At 28.7% G+C, this 16728-nt stretch overlaps 1 protein-coding gene across 1 annotated transcript; it reads left to right on the top strand.

Annotated features, from left to right (window-relative positions):
• Positions 1-1066: 1066 nt before the first annotated feature.
• On the top strand, positions 1067-1654 carry LOC145071099 (copper transporter 5-like). Its single transcript, XM_079018016.1, has one exon. It carries the CDS (start codon positions 1128-1130, stop codon positions 1557-1559), a length of 432 nt encoding a protein of 143 aa, XP_078874142.1. The 5' UTR covers positions 1067-1127; the 3' UTR covers positions 1560-1654.
• The last annotated feature ends 15074 nt before the right edge of the window (positions 1655-16728 follow it).

Genomic DNA, 16728 nt, shown 5'->3' with positions numbered 1-16728 from the left:
ATATTCAGCTCTTAAAATTTCAGACTCTCTTAAAAATTCAGATCTCTTAAAAATTCAAATCATGCCAAAAAGCCCCTTATAGAATTTAAAAAATTTAAATGATTTTATCAACCAAACACAGGATTTCATTTCTAATTTCTTTAAATTGGTTCCAAATGGATGAACCAAACATTCCTCAGTCTATCTTATGAAATTATTTTTGTTGTCAAAATATATTTTTGGAAGATTTTTTTTTTATTTTTACATAATTATAATACTATTTATCAAAATATAAAACAACTTTGTTTGCAGATTGGGCAATATCCCTTTCTAAAAATAGAATAATTTTATAATATTAAATAGATTCCCATACAAAATTAATAATGATTTTGTTATATGATAAAAAAAATGATCAATTTGTTAACCTTCAATCCATTTCGGTCATTTTTATGGCTATACTTTACATTCAAATACCTTTAAAAGCTACTTAATATTAATATCATTGTCATTATTATTACTCACGTTCACTATTGCCTCTCATTAATTGCATGGTTGTACCAGATTTCAGATTGCCTAAATTATTAAAAGTAAATAATAAAAAAACAAAATAATTCTTAGTTTAAACAACAATGTCGGGCACCTTTTTTTCTTCATCTTCTTGACAGCAGAATTTGAGGCAAATCCCGTTTACACTCAAATAATTTATGGGTTTCTATGATCAGCTCGTTTTTATTAGATTAGTGTACCGTTTTTCAAAGATCCAGTTATATATATATATATATATATATATATATATATATATATATATATATATATATACTTTACTAACACTTTATGAACTGTGGATATAAAGTTATAGAAACAACTGATGAAAACTAAAGTTTGATAAGCACTTTCTTCTTTCCTTCTAATGGATAAATTAAAAAAACGATTTCCATGGATACTAACAAGATTTATGAAAGTGGAAGTCAATTTATGGAACACAAAGATTGAATTGAAAATTTAAATGCGAGGAAAAGGAGAGGAGAGTAGTACAAAGTTTGGTGTAGTACTGGTACTACACAACCTTTTTTGACCTATCTTACTCTTGATTTATATACGCAGGTTTAGCCTCCCACAAGCGCCACAACTCGCCGGAAAACACAGCTATGATGCACATGACCTTCTACTGGGGCCCAGACGTCACTCTGCTAATCGATTCATGGAAAACCGACTCATGGTTCAGTTACTTCCTCACCTTAATCGTCTGCTTCCTCTTTGCCGCCTTCTACCAGTTCATGGAAGATCACCGCCTGCGATTCAAGCTCCTTTCATCATCACACACCGCGGTTGGAGACGTCGAGAATGTTCCACTTCTGTACACCAAGTTTTTCTCCAACCGTAGACGAGCCAAGTTTGCCGGAACTGTACTCTTCGGGATAAACTCCGCCGTTAACTACTTCTTGATGCTTGCCGTGATGTCGTTTAATGGCGGCGTGTTTGTGGTAATAGTCGTTGGGCTGGCCGTCGGATACTTGTTGTTTAGGAGTGGCGATGATGAGCTAATTCTTGTTGAAGAAGATCCTTGCGCTTGTGGTTGAATTTTGCTTACTTCATTTCTGTTTTTAGTGAATACATCGAAATCTCACTGTCCATCTGCACGCACTAAAAAACTATTCGAGATTTTGGTTTTTAAGCATTTTGTCGCGCCACATATTATATATATATATATATATATATATATATATATATATATATATATATATATATATATATATATATCCACAACCGTTCGATTTCTGGCCAAGTCAAAGTTAAACTAAGTCAACTAGTCAAACCGGTCAAACTCAATTAGTACTTCTATGATAGAATATCTATACTAGTGTACAACTCTCCATCTTAATAACAAAGTGTCACTTAGAAGTTTCACATGTTCAGAAATTTTAAACCTTAAGCATGGTGAGTGATGTAACGACTCTATAAAGCACTATTACGTACCCTTTGGAGGTGTATAACACTCATAACGAGTCATAGTGGGGTCTATAAACCTTGCACTACGGGGTCAAACAATAATAAAGGCTACCGACAAAGTCTCTCTCAATCTCTCTTGCTATATATATATATATATATATATATATATATATATATATATATATATATATATATATATATATATATATATATATAGTGGGTGCAAGGTTTAAAAACACTCGAAACCGGAAGAAAATATGAAAAATAGTATAGTGGGTGCAAAACCCTCTCAAGAAACGAAACCCTCCTGATGCGAAACCCTTCTGATGCGAACCTCCCTCTCGCTGCGAACCTTACCTTCGGACCGAGACCCATGCCTACGAACGGAGGACCATCGTTGCCGACACTTCTCGCAAGAACCGACTTCGCAGCTTACTTTGCGCCTCGCAACCGAGAGCTCTCGCATACGAGCCTCTCGTGCCCACACTCTACTTTCGCATCCAGCAACCTCTCTCACCGAACCTCTTACCTTCGCAAGATTCGCTTCTTTTTCCCGGTTTGTGACTACTTTAGCATTTTAAGTCCGTTTTTGATGATTTTGACGTGAGAATTTCACCCAATTCGTATTTTTATCATTTTAAACCCACCAAACTCATATTTTATCCATATCTTGAAGATTTATTTGATATAAATCTGACTATTGCTTAGGATAATATCAAGAGTACATAAAGTATCTCTTTAACTTTTCTCATAAAGTTATGACACCAACCACCCTCATATCAACTCTATGACAACTTTATGTCACTATTCACATCTAGTTAGTCAATTCGTTTAGCTTCTTCAACACTCTTTCCATCCAATCAACCTTTATGAACAAATCCAAGAGATTTGTTTCACTTCTCCAAGATTCCATTTGTTATCACCAAAAGCAAACTTCTCTCTCTCTCTCTCTCTCTCTCTCTCTTAGTCACGACTTCTCAAAGAATTTCTTGAACTTTCCTCCTTGGGATTAGTAAGTATATTCTCTAAACTTCTACACAATCTTCATACAAATCGTGATCATTTACACAAATATTCACATATTTGTTCTTAGGATCTTCAAATCTTCAAGCATCTTTTAAGTGTTATTGACTTGAAACTCTTCATCTTCAACCTTCCATTCTTCATGAAATCACAGAAGGTGTGTTCATACCCCTACATTTTAATGTTTTCTTCAAGTTTTAGGGGGGGGGGGGGGGGGGTAATACAAGTTACAACACCCAAAACATATTCTAAACTTAATCAACAACTTTCAACAGAAAAGTTATCGTCTATTCACAAACTTTTTTGACCGTCTTAAACTTAATATTTTTCAAACATGTTCAATATGCATTTAGTTCAGGTTTATACCTTTCTAATGACTACTTGCACACATTCATACGATTTTTCTACAATTTATGACGATTTTTACAAAACTGTTTATCATTTCAGTAATGATTCCGGACCAGTCTGTGAAGTTGGAAATTTTCACACTTGTTAGAGACCACTAAAAATCATAATAAAAGTTATGAACAAACTAGACACATTTTCTGAACTCCTAGAGTTTACGGATTCATTTTTCGACTTACAATGAATTTTCTAAAAACAGTGATAGAAAAGTTAAAAGTAGTAAAATAGTTTATAAGTTCATTAACACTTTGTAACATGTTGAGCAAAGTGTATAACAATAAATAGCTACATATTGATTGTACTTCATGTTAGTCTACTCCCATGAAACATAAATAGTCATTCACATAAGGGTCTTTCATCATTACAAACACATACGATATACTATAATAAGCTGTATAGTTTATGGTACATTAACACTACAAACATACTAAGGAAGGTTTCGTTTATACTATAAAAAAGGGTTTTTGTTTAATCTACACGTAAACTCGTTGAATCAAATTTGTGAGACGTTACTTCATTGTACTCTTTAGAGTACTGGTTAAAGTCATGTATTATAACCATAGTATCTTGTAGGGAGAGCGTGATACTTGTGTATAAATCTATATTTTGACTAACAATCCCGCACCTAAGATGCATGCAACAGCTAGACCGGCAGGTCTGGGGTGACGAATGTCAAAACATTCCGACGTCTGAAGTACATCGTAACAGGCTTACTATGTCAATTGCACGATTATAATAACTTACATAGGGAAACAACGACACATATAGTTTACGGGGGTTCTTACATTCAAAAAGGGTTTTCATTCACAATACACGCAAACTCGTGGAATCAAATTTGTGAGACGTTACTTCATTGTACTCTTTAGAGTACTGGTTAAAGTCCTATATTATAACCATAGTCTCTTGTAGGGAGAGCGTGATACTTGTGTATAGATCTATATTGGGACTAACAATCCCACACCTAAGCTGCATGCAACAGCTAGACCGGCAGGTCTGGGGTGACAAATGTCAAAACATTTCGACTTCCGAAGTACGTCGTAACAGGCTTACTATGTCAATTGCACGGTTATAATAACTCACATAAGGAAATAACGACACATATAGTTTACGAGAATTCTTACATTCATAAGGGTTTTATTTATTTAAAACTGCACTTACTATCATAAGTATGGAAAAATACTTGTACATTTCGGTCTTTGAGCTCTAAGACTACAACTCATTTTATAAGCAAAATGTTGGAATTTTTCTTGAACATACATTACATTTACAAAGAAAGAAGTTCTAATTATGTACTACTACAGTATACTATTTTCAAGAACAAACATTCACGCTTATCGGTCTTAGTGTATTTAAGACTACATTTCGTCTAGAATTGTTAGATTCCGTCCATAATTGCTACGTGTATACGACAAAGTTATATAAAATTTAGACACAATCGACTTAGAAATGGCTGGGTCCGCCTTAGATCATGTTCCTTGTTTGGTTGTGGGCTTAGGGCAGACCCATTATATTCGGCGGTTTATTCGATCTTGATTTTTATATAACTTATATACACTGGGGGATTATAGAAGGAAGCTATAAGCATTTCTAGGAGTACACTATTTTATGACACATAAACTTACATATCTGGAGTAACTTTTACCCAGGAGCATGCATACATAAGGGTTGTATCATCATAAAACTACATTGCACTGTTTCAAGTACATAACAACTTTCATTTTGGAAATCATACATCCAAATGGCTTTTATATAGATTAAAAATCTACGTAATATTACTACTTAAGAATACGATAACATTTATACATTTTGGTCCGAAGGGACTAAGACTACATTCCATTTTACTAAGAAAATATAGGATTTTCTGGAGGAGCATACGAACATTTTCAATGAACAAGGAACTCATTTATAAAACAAAATGCTTATGAACTCACCAACTTAAATGTTGATATTCTCAGGAAACCAATAGGTAGGTACACGCACAGGTTTTCAAGAAGACGGAGCATAATAGCTTATAGTCTTAGTTTTTACTATATACACTTGGAGTCATTCAAGCTATGTTTCAAGTACAATGTAAAAACTATAATATCAATACAATGGTTGTTGTTTATTTGATTACTATTATTCATTTGTGATGATATTGTACATGACGTCCTCCGCCCCTGAACGTTTCCGCCATCTCGGTTTGGGGGTGTGACACACACACACACACACACACACACACACACACACATATATATATATATATATATATATATATATATATATATATATTAAAGCATATTTGATAAATCTTGAAATTTAAGAGGTATACAATAGATGTACAAACAAATGAAGCATAGTAAAACAAGTAATATTTTATTAAATGTTGAAATCCCCACTAATTCTTACCAAAATTTGAATTTTGATACAGTGGATTGAATAGTTGATTATGAAATTTAAATTTGTCAAAAACATATCAATTTGTTTATCTTTTCGTTGATGTTAAAAATTAAGATTTTCTAATTTGTTTTCTAAAGTGTTTGGTAGTGCGAAAATTGGTAAATTGAATTCAATTGTGTATTATCAAATATTGGGAAGACTAATTATATCACAAGGAATTGCTAATTCGTAAATTAAAAATTAAGCCTCCAATTAAGATGTCATTTAGAAAAGTTGATAAATGTAACCTGTGTAGAAATTAGGAAGCAGTTAAGTTTTTCATTGAATTGCGTGAAAATAAAATTGTTGTTAAGTTTTCATTGGTCAATATTGCTTGAAATAATATCGTTGAAGGGGGAAACGATGTCGTTTCAACACGATCTTTTCTCTTTACCATTTTTAGAAAGAACAACGATCGATCTTTTTGTGTTACAACATTACTGTTAAATGTATATTACAATAAACTAATGGTATACCCGCACAATGTGGCGGACATCAAAGTAATGGTGCTAAATCATTTCATTTTGGGGTGAGGAATAGTTTTACAAGGTCGACATGTTTTTTTTCTTTTTTCTTTTTTTTTTTGTTTTGGAAAATACTACATGGCTTCTAAAAAAAACTAATGACAACATGTTAAGCTCAACATCACTCTCCTTAATCTAAAAGAGGTAACTTACTCACATCATACTTTCTTCCTAATTTCTCACCTCTCATCATTACATCATTTAGTTTAGAGAGAGTGGTGGTGAGCTTAACATGTTGTCATCTTTTTTTAGAAGCCACATAGTATTTTCTAAAAAAAAACATGTCCACCTTGTAAAACTATTCCCCGCCCAAAACAAAACGATTTAGCGCCCCTACTTTGATGTCCGCCGCATTGTGCGGGTATACCATTAGTATATATATATATATATATATATATATATATATATATATATATAGGTTATATTAATGTGTTTTTTATATTTATTGTATTCTAGAATGCACCAATAGAATATAGTAAATTAAATAATTATTTATTTAAATAAAGATAGATATTAAATGATTTTCATAAATATATGTGTATTAAATGATATACATAATTATAATTCCTTTTTTATGAAAACTAATTAAATTCGTTATTAATATCAGCAATAACACGTATCTAGGTTTTATATATGTATTTATGTTTTGTTTCATGACACACTCACTTAAAATACAATAAAGTTACATAGAATATGAAGTACGTCTCATTCTGCTAGAATACAATATCATTCTTCTAGATACGAAATCATTCTGAAAAAATATTATTACTGATATTAATGATGAATTTAATTATTTTCCAAAAAGGAGAATTAAAATTATGGATATCATTTAATAAACATATAATTATGGAAATCATTTAATATCTATATTTATTTGATTAAATAAAAATTTATTTTTTACCAAATTCTTATTGGTGGATTATATATATATATATATATATATATATATATATATATATATATATATATATATATATATATATATATATATATATATATATATATATATAGAGAGAGAGAGAGAGAGAGTAAATTACAGTTTTGGTCCCTGTGGTTTGGTCAAATTCGTATATTTACTCCGACCTTTAAAAATTTAACAAAATGCATACATGTGATTTAAAGAAATTGCATTGCACAACCTTAATACACTTAAACATGTCATTTTAACCTTACTTTTATATATATATATATATATATATATATATATATATATATATATATATATATATATATATATATATATAATTGTTTAATTTCTTTTATATTTTGTCGCTTATATTGTATTTTATTTTATTTATCCTTTTTATGATTTATATATTTTTTAAAAATTTATTGAAATATATTTTTAATTTTTTTTATATTTTTTATGTTTTGTGTGAATATATCTTTTAATGTTTTTTTTTTTGATATTTTGTTTTTTTATATATTTGTAAAGTTATTTATAAATATTTTTTGTATAAAAAATATAAAAATGTTAGTTAAATGAGAATATGATTAACACATATTAGTTATATAATTATTTATTTTAGAGTAAATTACTGAAATCGTCCCTATGGTTTGGTCAAAATTGCACGTTTGGTCCCTAACTTTTCTTTTGCACTCGGATCGTCCCTATGGTTTGATTTTTTTTGCGTCTTTCGTCCCTTACATACTTAAAGTTAGTGACCAAACGTGCAATTTTGACCAAACCATAGAGCCGAAAAACATAACTAAATCAAACCACCGGACGATCCGAATGCAAAATAAAAGTTAGGGACTAAATGTGCTATTTTGACCAAACCATAGGGACGATTTCAGTAATTTACTATTTATTTTAATAGGGTTATTGTATATAGGCTAAACGAAATTTAAAACGTGTGTCAATGGCTTCGAGTTCAATTTTTTTTTTTGTTTTAGATTTTTTTTTTTACGTTTCGTTCCGAATGGAAAATGCTAATCATAATTCATATAACTCAAATACATGTGTCAACGTTTTCGAGTTCATTTTTTTTATTTTTAGAAATTTTGTTCGTTTCGATTTATATGGTTTTCCAATTAGCCTTTATAAAACTTGAAACCCCTTTTCGAATTTCAGTTTGTCTATTTATTAATATTATTAAAAATATAATTTTATACTTTTTGTAAAAAATGTAAAAAAAAGTTCGTTAATTGTGAATATTATTAGCTTAAATTAGATATAAGATTAATAGATAATCTAACTGAAATACGAAAATGAGTTTCAGGTTATATAAAGGCTAATTGCAAAACCATAACTCGAGAACGAACAAAATTTCTAAAAATAAAAAATGAACTCGAAAACATGAGCACATGTGTTTGAGTTATATGAATTCTTATTAGCATTTTCCATTCGAAACGAAATGTAAAAAAAAAATATAAAACTAAAAAATTGAATTCGAAGCCATTGACACTCATTTTAAATTTCGATTAGCCCATACAATAACCCTATTAAATAAATAGTTATATACCTAATATGTGTTAATAGTATTCTCATTTAACTAACCTTTCATATTTCTATACAAAAGATATTTATAAAACGTTTTACAAATATATAAAAAACAAAAGATAAAAAAAACATTAAAAGATATATTCGAACAAAACATCAAAAAAAAAACTAGAAAAATTATTCAAACAAAAAGTCAAAAAAAAATAAATAAATAAACAAACAGAATATAAAAACATTAAAAATCTCTTCGAATGAAATTTAAAAAATATATATATAAATCATAAAAAATATAAATAAATAAAATAAAATATAAGCGATAAAATATAAAAAAATTAATATATATATATATATATAATAGTTTAATTTTTTTATATTTTGTAGCTTATATTTTATTTTATTTATTTATATTTTTTTATGATTTATATATATATATATATATATATATATATATATATATATATATATATATATATAAGAAAAAAGAAATGTATAAAAGTAAGGGTAAAATGGTATTTTTAAGTGGATCAAGCATGTGCAGTGCAATTTCTTTAAACCACAAGGATGCATCCTGTCAAATTTGCAAAAGTTGGACTGAACGACACATGATTGATATGTAAAAGTTTTTAGCACATTGTCATTGAGGACAAAATAAATTTTGGTCAACATGTTGAAAGAGTGTATTCAAGCCGAAGAGAAAACAATTTCCAATTTGATTATGTTTCGCGATGACAATTAATTAAGCTTAGGGACAAACAATTTCAAATGTAGATATTTATCTTCCAAAATTGGTTTTTCTTGCATAGCCAAGTTTAGGTGACATTATCAAGAAGGATAACACATGCCAATACATAAATATTAGTGAACCCTAACGAACAATTCAACGAGAATGAAGTCTAAACATCAAATAGGTTATATAAAAAAGTGTTGCTCGATTAATAATGCACAATTAATCATGTGTTCATATACATTTGTAAAGAATCCGACATTTCATTTTTAGTTCTTATTGATTTCATTTCTATTAGGACGAATCTTATTAATAATTATTTAGATTGAGTAACTATTTACGTAAAATAACTAATCGTCTCTAAATACTAATTTATAAAAAGACTATCTCTACCCGTCACTTGGCGTGGGTAAACGACTAATATATATATATATATATATATATATATATATATATATATATATATATATATATATATATATATATATATAGACACACACACATATTAAATGCTATCGAGAATTTAAAGATTCATAAGAACTTGAAAGCATATTCCCTCCATTATTTTTTCCTTTGGACATCACCAAAATTATTGTTACGGTTTATAGAAGCCATTCACACAATAAAAATTCAATATGTTTTTGAATAAAATGGTGTTTTTGAAAAAAAATATTTACTAAATAGATGGAGTTTTAAAAATGTTTACCAAATAGGTGTAGTTTTAAATTTTAAATTTTTTCTTTAAATTTCAGTTTTTTAATCATTTTGCTGTTTTTTTAGCATACTTTTTTTACTTTTTGCTATAAAAAATATGTTTTTTTATACATCAAACAAAAGAAAAAAATGGTTTGTACACTGCTCGACGGATTAGAAAACAAAAAAAGGAGAATGTTTTTTTTTCTTATTTTTTATTATTATAGTATTTATATGAGACAAAAGAAAAACATTTTTTTTAATTGTTTTGTATTATTCATTGAAGAAAAAATTATTATTTTTTTCTTATTGCATCTAAACTGTAGATATACAAAAAGAAAAAGAATTGTGTATTTTTCTGTTACGACATGTATGTACTTAAAAGTTAAAACTAATGGAGTATATACCAAATCAAATGTTTAATTTTAAAATTGTTTTCCCTAATGTTTTGATTTATTGGTATATTAATTATTCACATGGTTTTACTTAAAATGATATATATTTGTTTATATTGAAAAAAAAAATTGTTTGTTAGTTTTTATAAGAAGCCCTTGTTGGTTTAGATTAAAAAATTGATGGTATAATGTTTTAAGTACAAAACCAACAATTGATTCTTACAAAATAAATAATATCGAAATAGCTTGTTTCGATAACCACTATCTGAAGAAAAAAAAAGTTGAAAGAATAAGACATAAAGTCGAATGAATCAAACAAAAAATATTAAATATGTCTTCATTTATTTTGTTTGGTTCATTCGACTTTATGTCTTATTCTTTCAAATTTTTTTTTTTCAAATAATGGTTATCGAAACAAACTATTTCGATATTTTTTATTTTGTTTTGTATTTATTAGAAGTGATCGTTGGTTTTGTACTTAAAATATTGTATAAATAATTTTTTTAATCTAAACCAAGAAGGACTTATAAAAACTAGCAAACATTTTTTTTTTCAATATAAACCAATAAATATAATCTTAAGTAAAAACCATCTAAATAATTAATATATCAATAAACCAGAACATTGGTAGAAAACAAATCTAAAATTAAACTATTTAATTAAAATTGATTTGGTATATATTAATTTTAAATACATACATGTCGTAAGAAAAAAATTCACGACTTTTTTTTTTTGTATATCAAGAGTTTAGATGCAACAAGAAAAAAATTCTTTATTTTTCTCCAACGAATAATACAAAACAATGAAAATATGATTTTTTGTCTCAAATAGATACTATAATAATAAAAAGGCAAAACTGTAAATATGGTCCCTGTGGTATGTATTTTTTCTGAAGTTTGGTCCAAACCTCGACTTTTTTTGGATTGACGGTCCTTTTGGCCTAGTTTCAATGCATATTTGGTCCATCTGTGAACTGAAATGACTGTAATGTCCCTCATGTATTTATTTTTCATTTTTCTTTCATTTTTTTAATTTAATATATAGTTATCTATTTTAATAATTAAGAAATATAGGGAGGTCTCTCTCTCTCTCTCTCTCTCTCTCTCTCTTTCTCTCTCTCTCTCTCGCTCGCTCTCGCTCTCGCTCTCTCTCTCTCTCTATCTATCTCTCTTGACAGAAACCCAGATCAACAACTAGTTTTTGGTTCACACACACACACACACACACTTCTTGCATGATTTCTTTCTATTTTCTAGTTTTTTTAACTACATGTTTGTGTGATTTCAATCAATTAAATATTCAGGTAGCATTGAATGAGTTGGTAACAGAAGCCATTGAAATTGAAATCGTGAAACATTGCTTTTGAGGATTGTAGATGAAAGGGATTTCTTCATTTCTTAGATTACATACACCCACATATGAAATAATTTGGGTCCATTCACACATGATTTTCCAGAGTAAAAACTAAATATCATAGATGTATTCTAGGACATGAACATGAAGATCGATTCATCTTACTATTCAACGACCTCCCCTATAACCAGTCACAAATTCACCACCGTCTACCATTTTCAATGAATTGAAACCATCCATCTCCCTCTATGCCTACCCCGAATTTTCATTTGAAATCGATTCAGGCTTGTAAAGAAAAAATACGAAGAATAACAGTTTGAGATTGTAGGTGAGGTTTTAGAGGAAATGAAAATGGTACAAACCTCGATTCCGATTGTCGGATTTCAAATCAAACACCGCCATCGTGTTCCCCTTGATGTTGAAGTCGAGTGCAATCCGGAGAAAATCGAGACCCACAAAAGGGAGAAAATCAAAGCAAGCAGAATTGACCACACGATAACAATGGTCAGAGTTCGATCAGAACCGTGGTGGGTGGGATGAGGGGCATCAATTCCAGTGTCTACAATCACCCTTGTTGTCATTTGCTCACTTTATGAATCTGCATCTGAACGGTACTCTATCATCTTCTTGAAAATCCCAATTTGGGTTTGAATCAATCCTTCCTTAAAATCCCAATCTGTGTAGAGAATTAGCTACTGCAATAATCGAATAACAGGTTTACGTAAAAAGATGAAAAAACAAAGGCTTTATGTTCTTGAAGGTGGACAAAGAAATTGAAGAACCATGTTTCTCTTGGGTATGTCCTTATGAGTGTAATATGGTAGCAAAGAGAGAGAGAGAGAGAGAGAGAGAGAGAGAGAGAGAGAGATAATTTGAGATCCAACCCTTCTTTTCTCAATCAGTTATAGGGTTGACTTCTACTTCTTTTGATTATCAGGTCTGGTATCATAAATTTCTGAAGAACATGGGTGTTTTGGGTATACGTTTGTATCTGTGTCACTGCGTGCAAGAAGAAAAATCAACCTTTGTGCTAACAACTAGATGGAGTTGGGTTTTGTTCTCCGATGATAGCAGCCAAATCCTCACAAACACCATAATTGGTGGTTCTTCTGTAATCAAAGAGTCAAAGATTGGGCGGTGGTATATAGTTTTTTTGTGGAGAGAGAGGGCCCTTTCATTTTTTAATTATTAAAATGAATAAATAATTATTAAAACTTAAAAAAATGAATTTAGAAATAGAAAATAAATACCCAAGGGTATTAAAGTCATTTCAGTTTACCGAGGGACCAAAAAAATCGGGGTTTAAACTAAAACCCCAAAAAAATGCATAACATAGGGACCATTTTTGCAATTTTGTCTAATAAAATATAAGAAAAAAAAACATTCTCCTTTTTTTTGTGTTCTAATCTGTCAAACAGTGTACAAACCATTTTTTTCTTTTTTCTTTTGTTTGATGAATATAGGCAAAAAAATCACATTTTTTATATCAAAAAGTAAAAAAAATTATGCTAAAAAAACAGCAAAAAGATTAAAAAAACTGCGATTTTAAGAAAAATTAAAAAATTTAAAACTACACCTATTTGGTAAATATTTTTTTTTCCAAAAACACTATTTTGGTAAAAAAAAAACTCATTGTGTTATTTTAGGAGTGTCCATATATGCACGTTTTGAAAAGGTTCATGTATATATCCCAATTCTAATCTATCTATCTATCTATCTATCTATATCTATATCTATATCTATATCTATATCTATATCTATCTATATCTATATCTATATCTATATCTAAATCTATATATCTATATCTATATCTATATACCTTATAAAGCTAGCATTTTTCCTTGAACCTCATGCATTTGAAACTCCCATACATTTTTCCTTTCACCACATTCATTTGAAACTCCCATGACTTTTCAATTTCTTTCTAGTAATAATTATTAGTTTGTTAATAAGGTTAAATAAATATCAAACCTAAAGTGTAATCATATATAAACAAAATTTCAATATTAAAATAATATCTTTACTTCTACTTATAAAGTTATGTTTTTTAACTTTTAACATATTATACTTAATTTATTAGTTTTAATATATTGTTGGATGTAAACCATTATCATTATAAAGATACAATTTTGGAACAATTTGTATAAAATATTTAAATTATTAATTTAAATAGAACATTACAGGGTCAACTTAAATATAAATGTTAGTTTAACTTAAACAACCCAAAAAATATTTTGTAAATAGTTAAAAGTGATAAATTGTAGTTTCTTTCTAATAATGATTATAAGTTGGTTAATAAGGTTAAATAAATATGAAACCTAAAGTGTAATCATAAATAAACTAAATTTCAAATTTAAAATAATATCTTTACATCTACTCATAAAGTTATGTCTTTAACTTTTAACATATAATACTTAATTTATTAGATTTAAAATGTTGTTGTATGTAAACCGTTATCAGTTTAAAGCTACAACTTTTGAAAAGTTTGGACAAAATACCTAAATTGTTGATTTATATATAACATTACAGTGTCAACTTAAATATAAATTTCACTTCCACTTAAAAAAACCAAAGAATATTTTGTAAATAGTTAAAAGTGATAAATGAAAAACCTAAATTGTAATCTTAATTTAACTAAAATATTTCCTAAAAATATTTTTATAACCGTTAAAAGTTTTCAAGTAAGTAGTTTAAAATAATTTACAATAACAACAGTTAAAAATAACTCTATATAAATGATTATATTGTTACTTTTAAAATCAAAAAACAATATTTGATGTTTTCAATAATTATAATGATAGAAATTAAAATATTAAGCAATAAATTTTAAAAAATTAATTAACAATAACAACAACTATAAATAACATTAAACCATGTATTATATTTAATTTTATTCATGTGTAACTCGCGAGTAGAAATCATTCAAACGATTGAGATTATACAGTTATAATAGATGTATATAGTATCATATAACTCAAAATAATCAATATATTATATCAATTTAGTATACGAATTATTACATCAAATTTAACAACAACGTGATTGTTAAATTAAAAAAAACATATATTTGTAAAAACTTCAACTATATAGGTGTTTGTGCGCAAACTATATAGGTGTTTGAGCGCAACGCGCGGACATTCGACTAGTAAAAAATAATTTTATTCTTCTTTTGACATGTGTCATATTATTAGACACCTTAATTAATACATTTTTTTTGCCATATGTTACCCTATTGTGTCTCCAAATTAATATTTGACACTTATCAACCTATTGATTATTTATTTTAAATTTTAAAATTTCAATTTCTCACTCTATCTACATTAAAATAATAACATTAAAAATAAAAATAAAAATAAAATTAATACAAATTATAAAGTGATGTAATTTCACATATTTATTTTAAACAATGATTATAATTTTATATAACTAAAAAAATCTCTTAATTAATAATTTATTTCAAATAATTGATTAATAACTTTGAATTTTATTATAAAAGTTTAATTAATTTTGTAACTGTGGTTCCTACGGGTTATAAACTAATATATATATATATATATATATATATATATATATATATATATATATATATATATATATAGAGAGAGAGAGAGAGAGAGAGCAAGGATCATTTGAGAACTCATAGTTTCTCGAGAACCCGAGAACTAAAAGTGGAGCGTTGGATCAATTATTCGGATGGCTTAGATGATCAAAGACATATTTTGTAAATATGACTATCTTTAGTGGCATATTAGGTTTCTGTAAACATAATCATAACGGTATTAAAAATATCTGGAAATTAGATCATTCCCCCAAAATCCGATCGATTCTTTTTCTCCCAAATCCATCGATTGTCCCACCCAACGACTCTCTTTCTTTTAGAGCTTCATCGACGATGCTTCTAGATCATATCCTTCCGCCTTCCATATCGGTGCCATCTGCCTTCCAGATCAACGTCGGTCTCCACAACGATCATACCTCGTCGATTTCCGTCTATTTCCTCCATGATTTAACCACGAACATGGAGGCATAAACCTCCTCCGAGCAACCCTTTTCAGAAAACGAAAACAATGAAGTTACCGATACATACAACTAATAACATCCGTAAATCTCTTCACCTTCTTCTCTTTGATGCTAGACGTAAATATATTCAGAGCTTTCTCAATCGATTTCCTTTATCACATCCATCATTCTGATTCTAGATCTATTCAGAGCTTGTTTACTGTGGCTGGAGTTCTAACTATGTTCATCGGTGTTTTTGTGGTGATAGATGAGATCGTGTTTAAATCTAATTTCTAGATATGTCCCTGGCTTTAGATTAATTTTAGGTTCTTTGTGTTTCTAGTCGTGAATCGGATCATCATTCTCCTGCTCCGCCAAATCCTTCCACTGGTTCATCAGGTAATCACCCCTAACTACAACATTTTCATTCTCTTCCTCCCTAATCGAATCATGAAACTATAATTGTTCTCAAAGAGGAGAAAAGGGAAGCAATCAAGCATTTGTGTGTGTGGACTGATTATCACCGGAGTCGAGCTGATTTTCTCACTAAATTGCTTTCCGATCTCCTCGCTAGAAACCACAGACCGGTTTAGTTTGATGTTGACGTTGATTGGACCAGGTTATTCACTGAAATTCGAATCCTGTAAGAAAGCAGGATACAAGAAACCTGTAATAAATTTCTCATCTGATCTCAAGATAAATCTTCGTTTTTTATTTGTGTTTTTTTTTCATGTTTATTAATAGCAATGTGATTTGGTACATGATGTGTGTAGGATGGAGAAGCTTATGCCTACCTTCTTAATGTTCTTGCACCAGAACATT

Source organism: Lactuca serriola, chromosome 8 (genome assembly GCF_051521515.1).
Source record: "Lactuca serriola cultivar US96UC23 chromosome 8, Lser_US96UC23_V15, whole genome shotgun sequence".
Classification (NCBI taxonomy): Eukaryota; Viridiplantae; Streptophyta; class Magnoliopsida; order Asterales; family Asteraceae; genus Lactuca; species Lactuca serriola.
Note: the sequence above shows the minus strand (reverse complement) of the source record. Positions and strands in the feature narration are given on the sequence as shown.

What these genes read in the sequence shown, in the direction of transcription:
- LOC145071099 (XM_079018016.1), top strand. Translation starts at nt 1,128, where the DNA reads ATGATGCACATGACCTTCTACTGGGGCCCAGACGTCACTCTGCTAATC.